The sequence below is a fragment of the Pseudonaja textilis genome, chromosome 3 (genome assembly GCF_049901715.1).
Source record: "Pseudonaja textilis isolate UNSWEBS1 chromosome 3, rPseTex1.2, whole genome shotgun sequence".
Classification (NCBI taxonomy): Eukaryota; Metazoa; Chordata; class Lepidosauria; order Squamata; family Elapidae; genus Pseudonaja; species Pseudonaja textilis.
In genome coordinates this window covers 110749749-110775249 of record NC_141992.1, presented here as the reverse complement: position 1 = coordinate 110775249, position 25501 = coordinate 110749749, and the positions used below count along the sequence as shown (strand labels likewise).

Sequence of the window (25501 nt, the reverse complement as noted above, 5' to 3'; positions counted from 1 at the left end):
TGAGTTTTATAGGGATCTGTGAGAATTTGAACCCATGTTTTTCTAGTTCTAATCTGAATGCAGTAAGGTATAGTAGCACTTTATAATCCACTGTGAAACATTTATGCTTCACTAAGCTGAATCAGAGCATATCACAGGAATCAGTGCAAAAGCATATTAGTAGGTTTGGCTAGAGAATGCACATCAAACTTGTAGTACGTTCCAAGTTAGCAGTATGAAGAGATGATAGAAATGAAGAGGAGAAAAAAATATTCTGGAATGGCTCTTTTATAAAAAAAAAAATGTGATTCATCTGGCAATACAAACATAATGAATCTGTCTTCAAAATTATTTTTACCCTGAGCAAAATAAGAAATTGAGAAATCAAGGCAATTAGAAAATTATTCCATCCTTTTCAATATATTCTAGAACCAAGCATTTTCAGTATCTATTCTTACTGGCTTTAGCAATTTTCTTCAATGTTTTGTTAAAAATATCTATTATTAAAAATCAAAATATACGACTCTGATCCATTGATGAGTTGCTGCTATTCCATGGCTACTTTATGTAATGTAACTTCTTAATATGATTAGAATATTTTTAGATTGTAGTTATTCTATTTCATTTTCAGAAATTTATTCTAGGATTTCTGGGATGATATTACATTTCTCTAGTTGGTGATACCCAAAAGTTGGAGATGCAAAAAGCCATTTTACATTCTCTTAACTACCTGTATTACATTTTTTACACATTATTAGCCTTCTTTCCTCTCCCTTCTACCCACTCTTGCCTCTTAGTATGAAAAAGTTATCAGAATCCAACTGAATATCTTAGATGGGTCTGTGACAATTTGCTACAGCAAACTTTCCACTGCCAACTTGCTACCAAATCGCTGCAGCCAATTCACTATGGAACAATTCACTGCAAAACAACTTGCTGTGGGACAAGGGTTACACTAATATCAAAGAAATAGAATAATTAAAGAAAGAATGCAAAAGAAGGGACAGAATGAAATGCAAATTGCTAAAATTAAAATATTGTTTATTTATTTTAAATAAAGAAATGGAATTGTTAAATTGTTCCTCATCAAGTTGTCCCGTGGCAAGTTGGCCATGGTGAGTTGTCCTGCAGTGAGTTGGCTACTGTCCCATTCCAATCTTAGCTAGCAATCCTACCGTATCCTATCCGTGAAACAGGTTAGACAAGCAGCAAGAGGGGTGGAGCACCCAAAAGATCAAGGTGGCAACAGCTACTGCACAGGAGTTGGGGCTTCATCACTGAGCCTGTCATCTTCACTTTTTGTGACCTCCTTACAGATAAACTATAAACCAAAAGGAGAGATTTGTTTTTTCATTCTATGCCTCTCCTTCCATTGCTTCCATTCAACTCTCTGCTTCAAACTCATTTGTGGTAAAATAATCCCACATCAAACTAGTAAAAGCATAGGACAAAATTGGCCAGGCATCATCAACCTTTTCAGGCACTGGGCAGATGACCTTAAAAATAAAAAAGAAGGGAAAAATGCACTCTCAAATGTTGTGAGTGGTTGGTATTTTATGTGATTTCAGGCATCCTTTGTCAATATTGTTCAATTTAATTTTCAGGAACCAGGATCATGGTATTGATCCATGTCCATGGAAGTGTCTTACAGCAGTTAACTTTTATGAAGCAGTTAGGGCGCTTTATGAGAGGCGTTGGGAATATAAGGAGAATTGCCCTATCATTTAAAATAGAAGGGTGAACCTGTGTGTCCCAAAGATGCTGCTGAATTATACTGTCTAGCAATCCAACTGATACATCCAATAGTAAGGGAATCCCCTTCCACCCATTTATTAATTATGCTGTCAGATCATTTTTAATGTGCCTGCTTCAATGAGTAAATGTATATATTTAAAACATTTAACACAAACAACATTTGAATTCAGTCTTGAATATTCTTTTAGCCCTGTTAATTACTTCAGCCTAGATACATTTTTCTAAAAATCTCCAACAACAGTCACAAATGGCACCATGCTTTACAGTAATCATCACAATTGTTAGCATTTTCTATATGTTTTTTTTCAGGGAGCACCTGGCCCTTAAACATATTTTCAATGATCTGACATAACTGGAAAAGATTTTGTGGAAGCTAAAATAAGAGGAAGTCAATATTATTATTTGGCATAGTGTCATTTTAAATACCAAGTAGATATATGCATTATTTTCATAAAGGGATTCTATATTTACCTCTTGCATTTCCCAGAGTTTGACAATCAAGATCATCATCAATGAATTCCTCCCCCTGGGTATTTTGGGTATCCTCTCTGTGGTTTACAGGGCTGGTCATCTCTTGTTCTTTTTCATTTTGCATCTGAGCATAGACATTTCTCCCTGGTAATTTCCTTTAGAACATAAGATAGTTTTTTTTGCATAAGAACGTAATATTGTATTGCATTGCCTTGATCTACCAAGATTGACCTATAGGTGGAAGCATTGCAAATATGGTTGTCTATGAGTTTATTCAAACTTCACTGAGCTACTGTGAAATAATTTCTGATGGTTATACAAATATCCCAAGTAAATCTACGGTTAAAAACTCTAATGGCATCAAGATTCAGATAATTATCTTGGAATTCTTGTGTGTTGCTCAATTCTCTGTATTTACCTTATCACAGAGGAACTTAAGAGTTTTCGAGCGTACAATGTAGCATCTTTGGGGCATGTTCAACAAGAGCTCCCAATTCCTCTAGATTCCATAGTTACCTATACAAAAAAGCAAGCTATCTTTTCCAGTACAGATTATGATTTTCTCATTAAAATACAAGGATTTTTATTCTTTTTGCCATTTTCATGATTTTAAATTATAAATAAAATAATATTTTGTGTTTTTAAAAATACAGTAATAATTTTTGATTTTTTTTCATAAAGAAACAATGAATGGAAGCTCGTTAAAACAAGATCCAATTGAAAGCTAATGAAAGACCCTCAGAATGCTAGCAACCAGATGACTGCAAAGAATATAAACCCTTCCATTCCCTACCAGTCAATTAAAACTAAAGAAGCTTCTTGGATAAGAAGAAATGTTTTCAAAGAAAAAACCCAAGAAAATCCAGTTGCCTTTTCGAAAAACACCTCTGGGACAACGATGAACTGAATGATTGAGAATCTCCATAGACATGATGTCCACAACCTTACATCATAGTTGAATACAGGAAAACCATTAGTAGAAAACAAAATTCGCATAACAGAGGTATCTGTTGCCACAGTCATGCATTCCCATAGTAATCTTTGAACACTGTAAGTCATCAAAAGGAAAATTTTAAGAGTTGTTAAATTTAGTAAAGTATATGTCTAGCTTCAAAACACTTTCCTATATTGAACTGGAGTCTAATGGATTATTGCTCATTAATGACAGACATATGATGCTTGAAGATAAAGGACTCTTGCTGCTATAAAAAAAATTATACAGCTACTCAATCTTGGAAACATGGAAACACATGGCAAAATGAAAACATTAGCTGCTTAAATTAAATGAATTCAATTAAAACATTCGATTCATTCATGTAGAATGGATTCTTATCACTTGACCATGCTCTCACACCATATTTACCCAAAAGGAAGATGGCCCTGAATTTAAAATTGCAGAATGAAAAAAAATTATAAACATATCAGAAAGTATAGTTACTTCATCCAAACCCTATCTGGGTTTTTTTCTGTTTTTGCTGGAAGGAACAGGTATGTATGGAAATGTCTGTATATACTCACCAAATTCTGAATGCAAGAGAATAGTTAGCATATTAATCAATTATGGATGAATTAATTTTATAGACAAAGTACTCTAAAATACAAGAGCCAAAGGCAAAGGCAAAACACTCCTAAAACTATTGGCAAGGAAACTGCATTTAATCACTAGCAATTTATTTTTTGTCCCATGTTGGTGGACAGTTATACATACATAAATAGACACATAGAGAGAAGTCTGTCGTATGCACGTATTTATGGAGAGGTGGAAATATCCAAAATTTGTTTCAGTTGGAGTTGACTGGGCAAGAAAGCTGAGAAAAGCAGTAAAAAACATTTTTAACTACAAATCCATATATTCTTTTATTCTTTCTTTTGGGAAAGGATACTTGTAAATTCATGGTTATTTTCCTTTTGGGTGAATAAAATGAATCTGACAAATAATAAACAATAGTCTTTTCAGCCTGTAGATATACAGTATAAGATCACTTACCTTTTAAATTTGTAGAGGATAATGGCTCCTATAACCACTAGTGAAATGACAAAGAGAGCCATTATCACCCAGTACCCATTACTTCCTCTGAAGCTCTGAGAATCTAAAATTAAAGATAAACCCTAGTAAGTGGAATCTTTAGCAGAATCTAATCTATTGTAAAACATTGATTTCTTCAAACTGTAACTTTCACTGGAGTACACCTTTTTCACAGTGATGCAGCAATGAAATCAGCCTTTACTACCTGTGTACTCTCTAAATGTGTTGGATTTCACAATGTTTTGCCTTAAGATTTTGGGAATTTAAATTCAACACCTGGAGGGCAACACCCTGAGTCTTGCTTTCATGTGCACCTCCTATTTCTTTCCAATTCTTGGACTTTGCTAAAATAGATCTTAATTTTAATTACCTGGTGGACTAGTTTCATAATATAGCCCTTCAGTTCCCAAGTTTAGTAAAAAAAAATTAATGCAGGGCAAACAAAAAGCTTTATTTGGTGTAATTCCATATAAAGCTGACTGTTGCCACAAAATAATTCTGAATTATCTATCATCAATATTAGGTGAAATACAGGCAGTCTTTGTCTTGACCACAACTGAGCCCAAAATTTCTGTTGTTAAGTGAGACATTTGTTAAGTGAGTTTTGCCACATTTTACAACCTCTCTTGCCACAGTTGTTCAGTAAAGCACTGCAATTGATAAGTTAGTAACTCGGTTGTTAAGTAAACCGGCATTCCCATTAAGGTTGCTTGTCAAAAGGTTGCAAAAGGAGATCACAAGAGCTTGGGACACAGTAATGGGCATAAGTATGAACCAGTTGCCAAGCATCTGAATTTTGATCACATGATCATGGGAATGCTACAAAGGTTGTAAACTGTGAAAACTTGTCATGTCACTTTTTTCAGTACCGTTGTAACTTTGAATGGTCACTAAATGAACTGTGGTAATTCGAGGACTATCTATATTAGAAAAATATTTCCCCTGGAGAAAACCCTACTACTGTAATTGTCCAAAAAGAGAAGAGAGGAGGGGAGGGGAAACAGGTGAGAGGAGAGGGCTAAGGGGAGAGGTAGTTTACCTGAATCAGAACTACCTAATGCCACAAGGACCCGTTTTCCTCCTCTCATAAAGAAACTGATGTTTTGGGCATTCAGAGATTGTTTAATAGCAGCTAACCGCTGGAAATTAAAAAAAAAGTTATAGAGAATAACAAATCAGTGCATTTCTAATGCTATTAAGTTTCAGAAACTTCAGAACAAGGAAGAAATGAGATGGAATTGGCTTCACATATCCTAAAAACAGAGAAAATTAAAAAGAAGATGCAACTTATGCAGATGGAAGCTTTGTCTAATCAGCTTGCATATAGAAGCTTCCATTTGCTTCTATGTACAAACTGATTAGCTTCCAGGGCAAGGCCAAGAAAAAGGATACTGGAAGAGTGACATTTTCATTCTTACTATCCCTGCCTTTATTTCAACCCTTCTATTGGGATTCCATATAATAAATTCTATATTGTTATTAGCCAAGAAGAGTGGATCATGTTTTTGCCTGGAGACCCAGCCTCTTGGGTAATCTATGTATCAGCTGTCGAAAAATAAAACAAAATACATCATAAGGCAAGTTGGGAGTCTATTTGTACCAGTGCAGAATGTCTACGGGCATATAGTTTTCTGTTTCCTTATATCTTTTCTAAAACTACATTTGTAAGAAACCAGGTAATAGTCTAGTAGCCACATGAATCTAAGCCCAATTCTTACTGTATCATTACAGCCTACTCAGGCAGCGTTCTACTCTAATATGTCTACAGCATAGGATGCCCAAAGGAACTAATGACTTTTTTGATAGTATTGTAGTATTACTGACCACTGTGATGAAGTATATGAAACCCTTATCTTGTGCACTTCATCACCCATGAAAAATTCACCTCAGTCATGGAATGATAGCTTCACCACTGTAAAGTTAACAAGGACCATGAATTTCCACAGGATGGCTGATATGGTTCTCAAGATTTCTGTAGCCTGTCCCTAGAAGTCTGGGAAAAGGCCACTTCCCATTTGCAATTCCTACTCCTCTCCAGTTCAATATTTTTCTTAGTTAAAGAAAGTAAGCTATCCTTTGCTTCCATTGTCTCCTGAGTGAATGAAGGAATACTTTTCTTGGCTCACAGTAAAGCCAGAAAACAAAGATTCTCTTGTGTCTCAAAAGGCAGCTCATTATCTCTACAGAAAAACAACTGATATGTAGAGAATGGGATAGTGTCCTCTGAGTCTCCCTCTCAAATCCTGCCTGCTGTAATTTGTGGAAACACTTTTCTCAGATTAAAACTTACCACCACCATACAATTAGAGAATGATTTCCCATTAATTTCATTAAGAATGAGATGTAGGCAGAGATGACTCATTACAGGTTAATATACATTAGTTGAGTACCTTATCATTAAATACATTTTTCTTTCCTTCAGGGTGGTTTGTAGACAAAAGCACATAAAAGTCAGCAGTGGTGGGTAGCCCAGGTTTTATTACTGTCATAAGACTTTCTTCAGGTAAACACGTTTCCTAAAAGAACAAAAAACATTGGATCTGGATGACTATCTTCAACTAGAGATGTTTTTATAGGCTTTGAATTTGATCTATTTTTGAATATTTTAGTCAGATATACAGTAAGTACAGAAACTGCATCCTATCTGACATTATGTAGTCACATTAGAAATACTTTGTCAGAAGGGGGAAGAGATGTTAATCAAAATAACCAAACATTTGAGATTCTTACAAAAATATTTTTCCAAAAATTTATACATTAAATCCAACTATCTTACAGTTTTTCAAAAGTTTTGATTGGGGATGATTGGAGTACGTCTATTAGGACAAGGAAAATCTTTCAAAAGAGGTTCTTTGCCAACACAGAGGAGAATATACAAAGACCTCTCTTTGACTTATTAAAACAGCCATTATCTTTTTCCAGCGAAAAAGATGCAGCTGCTTCCAGCTGTCTATCCTTGTACATACTTCAGTTGACTTGTTTTCCAGCTGCTTTAATGATTCAAAGAGAGTCCTTCATGAACTTTCCAGCATGTTACATGGCATTTTTAGAAGAATTTCCTCAACCTTATATGGTGCCTAAATCCCACCTCCCCATCCAAATTTCAATATTCAATAAAATTTAGTCCCAGATTAAAAGTATCAACCCAATTTTAATACAGACATTCTTGCGCTTTCTAAAATTAAGAGCAAACAACCTGTGGGTTACTTTTCTAAAACAAAAGCAGGTGGCCTTTTTCTGTAAATGTTCTACAGTGGGGGTGTCAAACTCAAGGCCCACAGGCCAGATCCCACAGGCCAGATTCAGCAGGTTCTGACCAGTTCTGGAGAACTGGTAGTGGAAATTTTGAGTCATTCGGAGAACTGGAAAATACCACCTCTGACTGGAGATTTTACAGGATCCTTCCCCTGCCACGCCCACAAAACCACGCCCACAGAACCAGTAGTAAAAAAAATGGAATCCCTCCACTGTGATCTGGCCCACGAGATGCTTAGTTCTGGCCTGTGGGCCCGGCCTAGAAATATCAAAGGACCAGCCTGCAGTACTTCTACCAGCCAAAATGGTTCCATGGGGTGTGTGTGTCGCATGAGCTCCCCCACCCCCAGGCCTGTTTTCGGCTGGCTGAGTGTTGCAGGAGGCCATGGATGCTGAAAACAGGTCATATCACGTGAGGCCCCCGTGGCCCGTTTTCATCCGACAGGGTGGTGCAGGAGGTGTCTGACCCATCTCCCCCCTTCCCCCGCTGGCCTGCATAGGGGAACTACAATGCTGATCCAGCCTCAAAGAAATCCAGTTTGACACCCCTGTTCTACAGTTTAGGAGACAGAGTATTGATTTTTAAAAATAAAGCAGTAGCAAGAAATATTCCAACATATACTTATCAAAAGTAATGTACTAAACAACAATCAACCTCTGCCACAATGGTAACTTTTAATTCCTTTAAATTTGCTAGTTTACAATCTGAGAAGGTGGCATCCATAACCTAAAAGAGTACCTGGGCAATCCGTTGTGTTACAACATGACCAACATCCTCCCGCCAAGCAGGTATGTTTGGGTTGTATAAATCTAGATGTTCAGAAAACCTTAATGGAAGTACTTGATAATGATCTGGAAATATGAAGAAATAGTGCAAGTAAATAACTGAAAAAATGCTTTCTAAAAATAGCAATTCTAAAACGATTCAAAGGACTCTATAAATGTAATTATGCATGTGTATCAAACAAATATCCTAAAGTTATAACTTATTTGTTATATTACAACAACAAGTTACATAACTATAAATCATGGGAGGAATAGAATTAAATAGATATCAAAAATTGCCCTGACTTGCATTTTCACAGCAATTGCAATGGCTGTAGATTATAAACTTCACTCTAAACTCACAGTACCTGCAGGAGGATGATAAGAACATATGATTACTAAATATCATTAAAAGGATGGTGCCTCACCCAAAACCTGGATAATCTTGGAATCTTGAAGCATAGAATTTCCACAAGAAGCTTGAACTGTAACTCTGACTTTGCCTGCTTCAGCAAAGCTGGTTATCAAGAAATTTTCCAATGAAAGAACTGGCTGAAGAAAATAAGTGATAGACAAAAAATAAATGTGAGCCAAAAAGTTCCCAACTATGAATATTCATTTTCAATTTTGGGGTGTTTAAAAGGTTTGCCAACAATAATGTATTTTCCCCATAATTTGGAAATTCACTAAAATATCACAGACATCAGTGAAAATCAGGGAATGCATATAAACCATATTATCCTCAGAATATTTATTCTGTGAAGCAGGTAACCACCATTAATTGCTCTGCTCCATATATCAACTGTTAGTATTAAGGGAAAAAGCAACCAATCACAAAAACAAAAAAATAATGAAGTAAAAATAGCAAAAATGCTGATAAATACTAAATATTGATATAATACTGCAGTGGGTTTCAATTATGGAAATAGTCATTAGGCATGCAGGTAATTTCTCTTAGCAATAAGTAACAAAGATTGTTCTAGTATGTCAACAACTAAGGTGAAGGATTCAAAATCAGGAGGCTTCATTTCTAGTTACCTTTGACCCAGAATTTTATTTTTTTCTTCATAAAACCCCCACATTTATTTATTAGGTTTGCCACCTGCTGTAAATAATTTATTTGGTAATTTATGGCAATGAAACACACAAAAAGGAAAATCTTCATGGTAAAAATTATAAGTAGAAAATCATAAACCCCAGAATTATTCATCTCAGGTATAATACATCAACATCATGCCTCTAAAGTGGTTTCTTTTCAATAGTTTTTGAGAGGTTAAAAAAAATCAAGCAACAAATGTACAGGTGACAGGGCCCATTTAAGTTTGCAACTGTGACACAACTTACAAAGTACAGGTGTTTTGCTTGATCTGGCCTATTTACCTCTACCTCTTCACTAGAACATGCAGACACCTTCCCTCATCTATCTATTTTTTCCAAATGGTAGCAGGAATTTTAGATTTTTCAACAAAAGAAAGGGGGAAACCATGAAACCTTTTTTCCTTTACAGCAAAAAGGGTTTAAAATGCGGTGAAAATCTCCACATTTTAGTATTGTCTGCTACCTGAAAAAACAGAGGAATGTTGATTTTAAGTATGTGAAAAGTAAAACATTATACAATATTATCAGTAATATTAGTATTACTGTATTATTGTCATGAATGTGGAATAAAATATTGAATTATAATACAATTCATGATTTCATTTAAATAAAAATGTGTTTTCATAAGCCTCATATTTACAAGCTTCTACCACTCAGTTTTTCAAAACTGGAAAAAAATGCAGCAAAACCTTTTCTTGAGCAACTCTCCCTCCTTTTTTTTTTTTAAATTGATGACCGGATGCTTTGCCTGGCGGAGCCCCAAAACTACTTAGTTCCAATGAATCCCTTTGGTTTCAACATTTCTAAGAGGTCTGAGAGGGGAAGATGGCTGCTTGCCACGGCTTGCAAGCACATGTAGTTTTAAAACAAAGAAGCAGAAAGCGTATAACATGGTAAAAACTAATTTCAACTGGAAGAAAGTAACTGAATCTAAAAGATTCCTATTTGAACTGTCTATAGTTTTTCACTGGTAGATGAAGGGCATATAAATGTCTGATAATGATATAAATATCCTAATATTGATTTTTCCTGGGCAACAGAATCACACACAAGAAATCAAGAAATCCCTGCATTAATCTGGCTATCAGAGACTATGGAGTTGAACTCTTGATCTGGACTTAACCACAATAAAAAATCAATAGGAGTTTAGTAGGTGTCTAGTTAATTTTAGAATTTCTACTCCATAGTCTCTGACAACTACATAATTACAGAAGTTTCTTAATTTCTCTCAGTCTTTAAATCCTCTAAAGGAGTGCTTCTCAACCTTCCTAATGCCACAGCCCTTTAATACAGTTCCTCATGTTGTGGTGACCCCAACCATAAAATTATTTCCATTGCTACTTCATAACTGCAATTTTGCTACTGTTATGAATCATAATATAAATATCTGACATGCAGGATATATTTTCATTGTTACAAATTGAACATAATTATATATTGTGAAATATTTATTTCTCATTACAAATAAATGAAATTTTGTCCTGAAGCATGGTGTAGCATGGGTAACAGTCTTAATATAACCGCTGGTCTAAGAGCTATACATTCCTCAACAGAGGGCATGGAAAAATCCGAAGGGCCGCCTTCACGGGGCCAACGGGGGGTCCTTCAGTGGGGGGCCAAGCAGCAGGGCAGGGAGGGCAGATGGGGGACCAGGAAAGCAGCAGGAGACCTCAGGACTGGGCTGGGGCTTAAGCAAAGCGGAGCCCAGAAGGAAAAGGAGGAAGGAGAGCCACGGCAGATGCAGGGTCCCGCTGAAAGAGGCGGTGGGGTTCAGTTTCTTATGGGTTGAAAATGAGAGGAGCCCCGTAGTGGCTCCAGCCTTGACTTCTTTGGGGGTACCTGTGGAGGCTCCGGAGTGGATGGGAGCCAGGAGTGGGGTGCAGAGCAGCTAAAAAGGCAAGGCCGATCTCGGGGTGCATTTTCTGGAGTCCCTTGCTCTGACCTTGGCCAGGGCTGCCCAAAGATTGCCTCGAAGCAAGGCTGAATGAGACCGCCAAGACTCAGCCAAGGGCTGAAATGCTGAAACCGGCTGCACCCCCTTGCCTTACTTGCAGGGCAGGAGCCATGCGGGACAACCCCCTGCCCAAATGTGGGGAGGGGAAGGGATGTCCTTTGGCAAGGCTTGGATGCTGTTGAAGCGGGGAATAGCGCAGGTCCCCATGGGAAGTCGTCCAGAATCCTCTGCCCTGCGCAGAGGGCGAGTGGGCCAGATGGACCCTTAGGACCCATCCAGCTCTCGGATTCTGGCAGCAAAAGCGGGTCCCTGCCCTCCTTGGCGGGGGAGGAAGGAGAGAACTGGGGGGGCACAGGGGGGGCAGAGCAGGGGAGGAGGGTCAGGGACAGGAAGGAGCCATTTGGACCAAAGTGGGTGGGTGGGGTTGGGCTCTGCCAAGCACCCCTCCGGCCCAGAAAGACCGAAGCCCACCCGAAAGAGCTGGAAGGGAGGTCAGGAGTCGCTAAGCCACCAATCTTGGAAAAGGGCAGGAGAAGCCAACGCTCCAGGCCCAAGGACATCAGTCTTTTCCCTCGGCCGTGATTTCTCTTATCGTGAGGCTTCATCCCCAAGTCAATCAACATCTTGCCAAAGAGGCAAAGCGAAGACGCACTTTGCCTCCCGATTGGATAAACTTGTGCATCTATTATCGCGGGCTGCATGGGAAAATAGCCACTGACGGGAACAGAATCCTATTGCCTTCGATTTACTAGGTATGTTGCACCGAAGATATGCTCTAGAATCTAGACTCTTAGGCAACCACTGTGAAAGGGTCGTTCAACCCCCCAAAGGGGTCGTGACTCACAGGTTGAGAACCACTGCTCTAAATTCTCTCCCTCTGTTAAATATTATATTATATATAAATATTATATTATAAATATGTACCTTATGATTGTTTTTCACAATGCATTATCCTTCTTTTTCAGAAGTTTCTTGCATTGAAGCTTTTTTTTTCACATATAGGACTCCCAATTCAGGGTTAGATTCACTACGTGTTCTTATCAAATTGCCACAGTTCAGGAATATTTTTCTTTAAAAATTCTAAAATTAACTAGACATCTAATGAACGACTATGTTTGTAAGCATTAATGAGAGTCACAGGCATGTTGTGGGATATTGCTAAACAAACATGTCATAATCATAGTTCACTTGGAGCACCGTTATTGCGAATGGTTAAACTATCTGATAGTCACACTTACATGAGTGAAAATGTTGCTATTATCTCCTTTTAGTGAAACTGAGGATTGGCAGTAATTTCTAATAGGACAACCTTTACTATTCACTACTAAGTAACTCCCCAGATCAAGAGTGGGAGTTATGGATAGTGAACGAAATGATCTCATGCACTCAGGAGTACAGTCTGAACTGCTAAAAAAACCAACCCCAGCTTGCAACACACAGTGCTATGCTGTTTCTGCATTAGAGAGCTGTTACAGAAGTCTTTGCCAGATCTACCAGTCAACTTGAAATTGACCAAAATCCAAGCCTCCCTCCTTTATTTGACCTGCTCATCCCTATCAGTTCCCACCTTTTTTTTTACAGGTAAGCTGCATTTGTGAGGTTTAAATACTGAAAAGGAGGAAACAGTCTACAGTTGTGGCAGAGACCCTGGCACACAGAGAAGTGGGAAGCCGGCTAGAGAGTAACAGAAGGCAAACACTGGGCTCTCCAAAGGTATAGAGAACTTGGTAAAGTTTATTTTTTCCAGCCCCTTGAACATTCTGGGGCACGGTTTGAGAACAAAAACAACCTTTTTAGCATTTCAGTAGTTCAAAGCTACACTCAAAGTCCCATTCAGAACAAAATGCCTAACAGTAAACTGTTCTGGCAGTAGCATTTTGCAGGTTGTTATGTTGCTTTCACACCAACAATCTCAATGTGCCTGCCAGCCTTAGCTTTTGAGTGTATAAGCAGCTCCTTACTTAAGTATGAGCCAGCAGTGTGCTGCAGCTGTCAAAAAAGCGAATGAAAGTTTAGGTTGCATCAATAGAGGCATGGATCATGTGAAGTTTTAGTACTATTTTATACTGCATGGGTGAGACCACACTTGGAATATTGCATCCAATTCTGGTCACCATGATACAGAAAAGATGTTGAAACTTTAGAAAGAGTGCAGAAAGGAGCAACAAAGATGATTACGGGAATGGATAACATGAACATAACATAAGGGAACTAGGTATGTCTAGTCTAATGAAGAGAAGGACTAGGAGTGATATGATAGCAGCCTTCCAGTACTTGAGGAGTTTTCACACACAAGAGGGAGTGAACATTCGTATTCTCCAAAGTACATGAGAGCAGGACAAGTAGTAACAGGCAGAAGATCATTAAAGAAAGATCCAACCTAGTACTAAGGAGAATTTCCTGACGATGAGAACAATTAATCAGGCTTCCCTCCAGAAGTTGTAAGTGCTCTACCACTGGAGGTTTTCCAGAAGAGACAGTACATCCATTTGTCCAGAATTATATAGGATCTCCTGCCATGGGCAGAGGGTTGGAGTATGTGCAAGATGGCCACTCAAAGAACCTCTTTAAGAATCTTAGCAATTTGTTCTTCTCACTAAAATTGCAGCGCTGAAGTGAATATGGAGGAAGTACAGTATGTCAAACCTTCAAAAATATTTAATAATAAAACTATAGATTAAGATAATAAAACTGATTGTTTTAGGATACTAAGATACTTATAAATTTTATAAATACATACATATTGAAATTAGCATAATACGGTTCAAATGTTGGAAAAATGGCGGCAATAATTATTCAATACCTGAATAATGTTTCCAATCCACCAGGAAAAAAGTGTAAAGTTAGAGTTCCTTGGCAAGATAATGGCTGTCAAATTCACCTCCTGGTTTCTGCCAACGGCAGGAACTACTTCAAGATGTAAAGCCTGCAGTGGAGCTGGAAAGAGTCCCAACTGTTAATTAAAAAGCCATTAATTTATCAAACATCTTATGCTTTCAAATACATCTTCTGAAGATGCATAAGGGTTCTCAGGGACATCTTTTAAACCTTTAAAACAAATTCAAGAGAACAGCACTTCCTTAGGGACTGAGTTAAATTATATCAAATTTTATTGCTCAATAGAAAATTAATGTTAGTAATTCTCACTACAAATTAAATTGTCTTAAGTTTTTATTACTTGTTGAAATTTTAATTAAGATGTTTTAATTAAGATGTTTTTTTTAAAGGTTGCATTTATTTTATTTGGAAGACTTAAATAAATACTGTATTTATATTCCTCCCAAATCAGAAAGGGGAAACCCAAAGCTGATGGATTGTGTATATATACTAGATAGAAGCAAATAGGAACCGTGAAATTTTCAATTAGGGGACTGCAGAGTTTCCAAACACTGGGGACAAGATACTGTGAAACCTCTGAACTTGTCTGACCAAGTCTAGAGAAGGCTTTACATTTGTATTATTTACACTGAGGGTTATGCTGCCTTCTGAGGAGCAGCATTTATTAGTTACAACCTGCATGAGCTATAGGGACTATTGTTTCCCAATATTGTTGGCGGGTTCATGTGGTCTGTGGACCATGAGACTGAGACACTGATCCTACACTTCTATAGGGAGATTCCCTGTACATTAAAGCTAATTTCATGAGTGGAGTCCTGGCACTGTACATCACCATTTTTCTCCAAGTCAATTGCTTATTGTTGACAATGTGTTTATTAGAAAACTATACTGCATATTTGTCACATAGTTCTCTAAAGTGAAGGATCAACAGATGTTAGAACAATTACAAAAGTTTTGCAAATCTCAGGCTTTATATCCTGCCATTTTTAAATAACTTTCTCCCATGAAATTCCACCAACTATATATGAACATATGTCTAGTACTGGACAGAGATGAACATAAGGAATAAAAAACTTCCAAAGAAGTCCAACTTCTTTGCTGGGACTGTGTTTTTCCTTTTCCTTTTCTCAGCACAATTACATTTTTTTCTAAAAGAAGCTGAAGATTTTATCCCTTCATTTATCCACAAATTCAAAAACTGAATCTATTCTCATTGGTCATCATTGGATATATTGCAACATTAAATCATCAGGATTCAATTGTGTTTCAAAACTGTAATTACTGAAAACAGCAATCAAAGCAATATTAGCAATCCTGAGAGAAAGTGGTGTTGGTTGTGTGGAATGAGGCAGGTGAGATGTCTGCTACACTGCCTTCAAAACTAAATTTAGGCAGAACCCTGTCATATATTCCTGATATCAGTATATAAAAAGAAAGTGTGAACAGTTTACTGGAAATAGGAAACTTTCCCAACTTGATCAAACAAATTCATGGATCTGTAAGCTGCACTTTTCATTTAAAGAAAAAAACTTACCTCCAGATTTTATGCATTTTTTAATTTGTTCACCTCCACATTCAGTTGTATCAAGAAGTGAGAGCAGAGTTTCTGCTCTACTTATTTTGTGTGCTAGCACAAAATGTGATATGCAGAAGACAGCAAATGCAAAAAGCAATGAGGTGTCACGGGGATTGATGTTCCATTTTTCATCTTGAAGGCTACCTTACTTCCTTTATGACTACAACGAGCATTTATCTGAGCAAGATATTAGATCAACTTTCAATATTCTACTACACTGACTATATACAGGGCAGAACCAGAATCCATTTATGGATATAACCTAAATATATGTTATGATTTATATTATAGCCAAGATGCATTCAAAACGCATCCCTCCCATTTCTCAACATAGATTGTTTGGTGTTGATAACAATAGCAGACCGATGAATAAACTTGAGATCAGAAAGTCATTTCCATTCTAGAGGGACAAAATCCAATATTGTGTTGACCGTTAAGAAGCTCCAAGAGTGAAATATGTATTCCACTGTAAATTGCTAGCCATTTTATAATGGAATATACAAATGTAACAAATAAGTAAGTTAATACTATACTAATACTGCTATAATAATTAAAATGCGAAAAATAAAATAAAACTTACGATGAACCTGAATAAATATGACAGCTTCATCTTGACCTGCAGCATTCTTGGCCACCACAGAAACATGATAAACTCCAGGATTTTCATAATGGTGTTGAAATGTTTCACCTGTTAGTGTCAGGTTTATATAATTTGCCTTAATGCCATCTCCAAAGTTCACTTGGTACTTGGTGTTTAAAGTATCACCCTATGAAAACCAAGAATAAGGAGAAAATGGAAGAGGGAAGCAATCAAAACTATGTATAAACCTATGTATCAATACTGGCAGCTCTGAAGCTTAATGTTAACCATTCTCTGAACTGATTGCTGTCTCTGTTACATCATAAACAGCATTTCTCAAAGCTCTATTAAAAGTATTTTAAAATTCATGGTATCTCAGCTGCAAAATTGAATGTATGTCCTTGTTCATTGCAATGTGAAGTTACCAGGGTCTCCTCATCCGACTGCTCGCTTGTGTTCTTGCAATCTGGTGGATAGCTTTCTCCATGTCTATCCTACACAGTCACTGGGGCAATCCATGCAGGGGATACTTCTAATTATATTAGAAGTATCTCCCACCTCTAAGCGATGTTTGCAATGCATAATATGTCCTTGTATGGTAGTCTCGGGCCAGTTTAAGATGCCCACTTGCACAACTTGGAAGCTGCTTTCTACTGCTTCCAAAATGTTTTTGACGTATGGCAGGGTATGCCATGTAATTGGTCCTGAATTTTGTTGCTTCCTTTTTCACCCCATTGTGTCGCGCAAGCATCTTGTAACAAATGGTTGTGGATATACATTCTGCCTGAATTGTTCATGTAGGCATCTGCTCTTCAGTTGTTTAGCTTGCTACATACTACAGTGGATTCTCACCCAGCTATATAGTTGAATTGAACAATTTCTTGGGGCATGAGTTTTTCCATATGACCTGCATGTAAACCTATTACCAGTCACTTCTACTAGAAGCTTCCTAATCCATTCATTTAGTCAAAGATTTTCAGATCTGCTTTTGAAGGCATCCCAAATTTGCATTAGATATCAAAGCTACTTCTGCTCTGCTTATACTATTTTATTTAAGATGGTAACACTATCAACAATCTCTACATGTGCATGCACTGCACACAATCCTGCCCTTTATAAGCAATTCCAAATTCACCATAATAAATCAACAGTCTCCAATACTCCTTAAGGTCTAGGAAAAACATAGGTATCTCACAAGCAATGCTTTTCCTAGCAACAAAATATGTGACAATCATGTTTATTATTATTTGCAGTTTTTGCTTAACTGCCTTTGTGTAAGCTGAAACTTACTGTAAAACCCCCATGCTTCTTTGCCAGCAAAACAAAAACAAAAGGACACTGAAGCCATTCTGTTTTTCACTTGGTCCTGCTCGCAATTTATCACTGAAATGCTTGAAGCCATTTAACACTAATTCTTCAGTGTTTCCCACTATTACCAGGCTGCCAAGGGCTATAGGGTCCCTGACTTCTGATACCATCCTTGCCCTGTGCCTCTATTTGAAATCTGGGGTTCACTATTAAGCAACTTCAAGTAGCATATGAAAAAGCAGTAGCACCATACAAAACAGATGCAAACAATTACATAGTTTTGGAGGCAGGCACCTGTAAACTAATGATGTCCCTTAAAGTCATAATACCTTATGCTTCAATAATCTTAGTCTGGAAGTTCTTATCAACATTCAGATATAGATGCAGTGGCATATTTCCCATGATGTTTCAAGTTAGAGTTACTCCTGTTTTCTGGGAAAAGGAAATGATTAAAATCCTCTTCACTAATAATTAATTTAAATTTTGGCACTAACTGTTCTGCGGTTTGAACATTTCCTGCTAGAGGAAGTTTCTTGATTACTGACACTACCTTCAGTTATTTCTCAATTACTTTATTCCTAGGAAAGGAAGAAAGCCCTCAGTGACTCACATACTATCTCCTGCTGCTAAGCCAACTACTTAATTTTCATACTAATATACACTACTGTCATGCTAGCCTGCCAGATAGTAAAGGTTATAACATAGTTCCCATCTCCCTTTTTTGTATCAGTGGGGGGAAAAAAGAGAGGTGTCTCTTATAGGAGCTTTGGGGGAAAAACTGTGAAGTAAGAGAAGGAGGCTGCTTAAGTTTTTACCTTCACATAAAGAGAATGATAAGTCAGTAGAAAAACAGAAAGGAAACAAAATACATTGTAGGACAAATTCTAGTGCAACCCTGTTTTCAGGTTAAAAGGACAATTATGGTTTTTCTGACTTCCATAAAGGGGAAATTCCAATAATACCTGATTTTGTTTGACAATAAAGGTGACATATTCTCCGGGCTTAATGGCTAGGCTTTCCCCTTTAATGCTGATCTGCAATCCTTTGGGAGCAGTTAGTGGACACACATGCTGAGAAGAATTTTTTTGTAAATCCACACCTCCTTTACATATATTAGATACAACTTTACGATATCTGTAGGAAGAAGTAAAAAGGAGAGCATATCTGAGGGAGGAACACAACTGATCAATAGATATAGAAAAGGATATATATGAGCAGATACTCCTGCTTTAGAGGAGGGCTGTCAAACTGCCAGCATGTGGGCCAGATGCGTTAAGAAGGAAAAAAGTCACCATACGTCATGTGATGATGCCATGATGCTGAGTTTGACACCCCTGCTCTAGAGCAAAGTCTTAATTTGGATTCAACCCTATATGTTCACACAACATATTTAGGAAAAAGCAGAGGTAGCATGCTGTCAGTATACCACATACAGCTCCTAACTGCTAGGATGCAAACTATAACATGTTAGATTGCAATCTCCATGCTGGAGATTCGAGTTTCCATAAAAATAACATAAACATGCTTCAACTAAAACTGGATTTTGATTGGGCTTGGTAGCATGCTGGTCAAAATATGGTAAATATTTGATACTGTTTTAATATTGGCAGGAAAGGCTGAATGTTGCATGGGAGTAAGGCTAGTAAGCTAGTCTATATCTTATTGACATTATTAAAAAGCAGTATGAGGAAGCCTTGATTTAACCAAAGCCACAATGTATAGTGTCACCTATGTTGTTGTTGTGGTTTGCATGTGAAAGTTGAAATCCATAGGCTGGTGATAGTGACATGTTATGCTCCAATAATACTGATAATGAAAGGATCAGAAATAGTTTTGAGAAAAAAATGTGCAAAATTCCAGATTAATGCAATCCAGATAAAAATTACTTCAGTGAACTACATACATAAGTAACAATTGCATAATTGATGAAAAGCTAAAAAGAGAGATGAGAACTTGAAAGAATAGCAGCAAATTATAAAGCAATGTATGGACATATTGGAAACAAGGATAGAAAGCATGGGAATGCTGTTGATATGTGCTATGTTTCCTTTGCTTTTTTATTTTCTTATGCCTTTCATTTCTTTAGCTTGCTATTTCACTCTGCTTTGTTAGGCCAGAAGGAAATGATAGGATGGACATGTAATGTTACATACGGTATTTTCTGTACTTATACTTGTAAGATTACTACAGAAGCAGGATTGGGGCAATTTTAAAACAAAACAGTACCAGGGCAATTGTAAGGGATTCCCAACCAACCATGTTTTTGTTTATAATTATTTAATCATAATGTTGGTATACTGCCCAGTAATTCCCTCAAAGATTTAAAAAATGGGGTGTATAATAATTAAAAATACAAGACCCCGTGAAGACTTGGCAAAGTCAGAACTCGTTATTCAAACTGCCCAAAAGGCTGGCTACAATCCCAGAACAGATTGAGGAGCATTCATTAAGGCACAATAGTACGCAGAAACTTTCCACATCAATTTTTCTTTCAAAAATCAAAATACTTTATTAAAAATAAATAATAATTTTTGCCTCTATCATATTAGAAATTTGTAAAGGAGACTGATAAAAGGCAGAAAGGAAAATAGAGAGCTATTTTCCAAGCTAAATATTCACTTACTTACCCTGTGCTACTTTTAAAGGACTTTCCTATGATACAGTCTTCAGCAGGGACTTTAGGATTAAACCAAAAGTCAGCAAAGCACATGTTAGGCTCTGATTTTGATAGTGAACGTTCAAATCCATAATCACTACAGAATAATAATAACATGTTTTTATTGTACACAAAACTGTATGAATTACAGCTGAAATAATTTGTATCCTTTTGGGATGGTATATTTTACCAGATATCTTTTGGGTTCCATAGCTTTTTCATATTGGCCAATAAACTAACTTTCTAGGCATGTCTTTATAGTTTTGACAGCTGAGTTCAGCAGGAGCTTATCAGCACTCAAGTTAGCAGCAATAAGTCCCCATTATAAAAACCAGATTTATTCTCTTTGCATGAGAAATAATGAATAAGTATACAATCATTTAGTCAATTTTATTTATAAAGGAATAAAACCTTTCTGGGAGGCTAGAACGTTCCATAAGTTTGGAGACCATATGAGCAATTGGAAGGGAAATAGGTCTTAATTTCCGCCCTTCCTTCTTTTGTTACGAACTGCTGTGATATCCAGCTTAAATTCAAAGGAGAAAAGAATGTCTAACACAGACAGAAAATCCCTCTTGAAACTAAGTTCCTCAGGCTGTCTCTGAAGAGCAGACTCAAGGGGAGCAGATGGTTCTGGCAACCAGCCTTGGTGGCCACCTGTAATAAATCTGCTACCAGCAGCTGTGCTGGCAGACACATAGTTCCCTCATGGTCTACAAGTCTATTTCAGACAAGGCAGTCTTATTACAGAGGGCTGATATGATTCAGGTTATATGGGATCGTTTTCTCTAGATATTGGCCATATTTAACTGAATAGGACTTTTTCAGTTTGTATTAAATCTATTAAAATGTAATACGCAGGATGTATATTGAAGAAATAAAGAATGCTGTGTGCTGAAATAGAAGAGAAAATACCATAGGCATACAGTATACTCTGCCAAGAGTTGTTTCGATACAAGATGGGCAGGAAATAACTTTAATAAGCAAACAAAAACCAAGATATTTTTTTCTGTATTACTTAAAACCTAATCTCCAAGCATAATTCAAAATGACAGATCTGATACTTTGCAAACAGAAATACACAAAGTGCTATTCCTGGGCAATCCGCTTTCCACTTTTTAAACCTTTAAAACCTAAACATTTAACTGATACAATAGCTTTGGGGTAGATAATCCTACATATTCATGCAGATTGATATCTCCAAATCTATTTTCTGGTTTTACCACCTTTAAGAATTAAACAGGGCAAGTCCCCATGCTGTCATTTTCAATAATGACTTCACAATGATATCCATCTGAAAAATATTCCCCTGGCTCAACCTGGTCATTTGTTGGTGGAACAAATTTGTGTTTATGGATAAAAAAATCATTGTTATTCTACTGAAGTTTTTTTTTCAATCTTTATGATCTATTTGTGAACTGTCATACTGATTGTTTTGGGACTGACATAAAATAAATGAAATGTTGGCTATATTGTCCCTTTCTTTTTTGTGAAGATAACTGTTCTCTTCCAAACAAATAAAAACCATAATTTCTGCTAATAAAGGTAGTTTTGACTTACTTAGCAATCATTCAAAATTGCAATAGACTCCCCCAAAGGGACTTGCAACCCAGGTTTGAAGTTCTGATGTCAACTCCACCCTGCAGTCATGTGACTGAATTCTGGGGATTCAGCAACCAGCCTATATTTACAGCTGTTTGCTGCACCCAATGGCCATGATATACGATGCTTTTGTCAGAAACTGGCATCTTCTTCTGGTTTCTGGCAAAACCTTGCCTATACTAAACAAGGAATTTGCTTAATGACTGCCACAATAAAGGTAATAAAAATGGGCAAATCGTTTGTGACCCACTTTATGACCATCATGATTTATTACCGTAATGTCAATTATAGTCATATATCAAGGACCATCTGGATTGCTCAGTATGCCCAACTCTATACAGAATATTAACAACCTGGCCACTTGAGGCGACAGAAAGAGAGAAAAACTTACCATAAGAAATCAGAAGAACTACATTCACAAACTTTAGAAGAAAGTGCTGACATAAAGTTTTTTCCTTTAATACACCATGATGAATTCTTCCTCCGTCGAAAGGTTCTCTGCTGGCCCATTATGCAATGGTCACCCTGAATATTAAAGATTAATTCTCATAGCTGATAGATAAAGTTATTTATTTGTCTCCCAATTCTTGGACTAATTTTCAGAATTCAGTAAGAATTGTCAACTGAATTTTAGGTATAAAATCTAACAAGTGTTTCACATGCAGATTGCATGAACTGATCTTTTATAACACAATTTAAATCCTTACTTGTTTCCATTTCTTGTATTGGTTATAAATACACATTGTCTATTGTGAGGGAGCTTAACACATCTTAATATTTAGTACAGAAAATATAGCAATGTTTATAGGCACATGTGTGTGAAGGAAAGGAGAAACAAATTAAATGCTAAAACAAAGTGACTGATCTCATGCAACAGACGACAACAAGCTCAATTTTTGGGCTGTGCAACTTCCACTGAGAAACATTCTTGTCTAAATCTACACAGAACTATTTCCAGTGTAGCAATACTGAGGTAGACTTAATACAGGGCATTTTTCCTCACTTTCAATTAATTTGATTGTACTAAGCAAGTTGAAATATAAGTATGCCTATTGCTCAAATCATACCTCTATTTCTTTGCTGGCTATGTCAAAAATAAATTCTCCCTAAATTTTGTATCTTAAACATATCTTGATCCATTAATCTTAACTGGTGTGACATCAATTATAGGCAATTAAGAGACTGATTGTTGAAACCTATTCATATTCAGTCCATAATAAATACTTTATCTCCACATCAACTAAACTTTTGCCAGTCCAGTCTACAGCATGTTTAATGTGTATGTGTTTATTGAGTTTAATAAAATACCTACACATACTTACCCAGCTAAAGTTAAATCAAGGAGCATACACTGCCATATTTGTAAATATTTGAGCTAGACAACAGCCTTTGTTGTAGAATTTAATACTAGTTTGAAATTGTTCTTTGCATACTTTTCACACTATTCATTTTGCAGTGCTGTTAACTATAAACAAATCATACCACTAACGATTTGATTTTATGTTCACTTAACTGAAAACTCTGTAGTCTATGTTGTATTGTGAAACACCTCTCCCCCCACTTTTTTGCTTTGCATTAAAATGCTATCTGATAACTGGTGCCATATTACCTTTCTTAAATAAATCTGAGCTACATATTCAAATCGGAAATTATGCCTTTAATATATATAACTTGATTTTAATTAATCAAGAACGATTATTTTTGATGCTTTCTATGGGTATGAATTTCCTGGAATATCAGAACATAGTCTTAGAAATCAAGCTATTCTCTCACAGCAGTCTGTTTCATCTGTAATTGGTAAGCCATGGATTTAGTATAATCCTATGCCTGGCTATTTTGAAATCAAGCTACATTCAGTGAAACAAAAGTTGAGATTGTATCACATACATAAGCTATGTGACCTGAATACTCTCCCTTTTCTCTGTTTCTTGTTTTTGATGGAATGAAACCATGCTATAAGTTTCCAGATTATTCAAATAGGAAAACTGAGGTCTGTAAAAATCATATTTCATTTAGAATTTAGATATTAACTCAAAATTAAGTTTTAGTTTGATGTGCTGGTTTCTTAACCAGTTCAGTTAGACAAATTATACTTATCTTTAACTGAACCATAGCCTTAGCGCAGTTAATACAGATAATACTAAACATGTTTTAGTATTACACAAAGAAATATCACTAAATATGATAGTTATTTCTTTCTATGTAGTTGCACCTGCAGATTTGTCAGGTCCCATGATTCATAGTCTTCATCAGTGCATTCACGGGGAAAAGATGGGCGGAAATCTACCTTCACTAGCTCCCAGTCTGACTGGTAGCTGATATGTCCAAACACCCTAAAGAGAAAAAAAATCTGAGTGAGGTCCCAACTAAAAGACTGCAAGTGAAACACAAGATTATAATAAGGAATACCTTCTGCTATGGTTGGCTGGTAAATAAAAGGTAGTTCTCACTACTGACTGCAGTTTGGACCAACAACTCAATCACTATGGAGTGTGGTTGTAAGATGAATGTTGACTTACAATGTCAGTTCTGGCTGCATCATATGATGTGATATAATTGTGATTTGTGACTTACTACCAGTTTCCCCATTGACTTTGCTTTGTTGGAAGCCAGCTGAGGCCATAAATAGCAATCATGGATGTAAATGTATGTTGGTTGCCAAGCGCCCAAATTGTGATCATGTGACTACAGTAAACCACAACCCACAAGGACCTCTCATACATCTCCTTTTCCAGTGCTAATGTAACTTTGAATGAAAGAGCAATCAGTAGCAATACCAGTACTTAGACTTATATATAGGGGTGGGATGCACATATTTTTACTACTGGTTCTGTGAGCATGACTAGGTGGGCGTGGCCATTTGACTGGGTGGGCGTGGCTTCTTCTCCTTTTTTTGCAGCACCTGCCCTTGTACTCCATTTGTTTTGCTTCCTGGGCCTCAGGAAAGCCTCCTGGGAGGCATTTTTTCACCCAGGTGGCTTCCCTGAAGCCCAGGAGGCAAAAATTGGAGCATGGAGGGGCTGCGCAGGAACCCCTCCGTGCCCCTTTTTGGCTCCTGGGCCTCAGGGAGGCCTCCTGGCGAAGCAGTAAAACAGCAAGGGGGATCCCGGCACAACTGATAGTCAGAACAGCTGATTGTCAGAACAGCTGATTGTCGGAAAAGCTGATCGTCAGGAGTGGGGGAAAAAGAAATACTATAAGGAGTGACTGGGCGGAGCGGGGCGGGCAGAGGAGAATGCAGTCAGTTATGTTGTGCATGCGTGATAAGGACTGAATGGGTGGTGAGGGGAGGGGTCAGCCAGGGACACGATTTGCTGGTTCTCCGAACTGTACAGAATTGTAATAACCGGTAGAATCCAAGCCCTGCTTATATACTACTTCACCATGCTTTACAGCCCCCTCCAAATGGCTTACAAAGTCAGAATATTGCCCCCAATAATCTGTGTCCTCATTTTACCGACCTCAGAAGGATGGAAAACTGAGTCAACCTTGAGCCGGTGAGACTGAAACTGCTGAAATGCTGGCAGTTGGCAGTCAGCAGAATTAGTCTGCAATACTACAATCTAACCACTGTGCCACCACGGCTCTTCAGTACATGAAACTATTTTCATAATCAGGCTGTTCTGTGTTATACTTTA

General features: G+C 37.1%; 1 protein-coding gene across 4 annotated transcripts in view; it reads right to left on the bottom strand.

Annotated features, from left to right (window-relative positions):
* Nucleotides 1–25501, bottom strand: part of SORCS2 (sortilin related VPS10 domain containing receptor 2) — a 145887-nt gene that overhangs the window by 14803 nt on the left and 105583 nt on the right. For 2 of the 4 annotated variants that reach the window (XM_087930597.1, XM_087930601.1), the window contains exons 15-26: nt 24076–24196; nt 22255–22388; nt 20233–20358; nt 18568–18739; nt 16298–16484; nt 14107–14240; nt 8680–8803; nt 8226–8338; nt 6622–6747; nt 5271–5370; nt 4193–4295; nt 2206–2360 (exon numbers count right to left, since the gene is read on the bottom strand). In XM_087930597.1, the coding sequence (XP_087786723.1) occupies nt 2206–2360; nt 4193–4295; nt 5271–5370; nt 6622–6747; nt 8226–8338; nt 8680–8803; nt 14107–14240; nt 16298–16484; nt 18568–18739; nt 20233–20358; nt 22255–22388; nt 24076–24196 (1595 nt within the window). Of the gene's footprint in view, nt 1–2205; nt 2361–3145; nt 4014–4192; nt 4296–5270; nt 5371–6621; nt 6748–8225; nt 8339–8679; nt 8804–14106; nt 14241–16297; nt 16485–18567; nt 18740–20232; nt 20359–22254; nt 22389–24075; nt 24197–25501 lie in introns of those variants that run through there. The other 2 variants (XM_087930598.1, XM_087930599.1) reach the window with 2 other exon arrangements.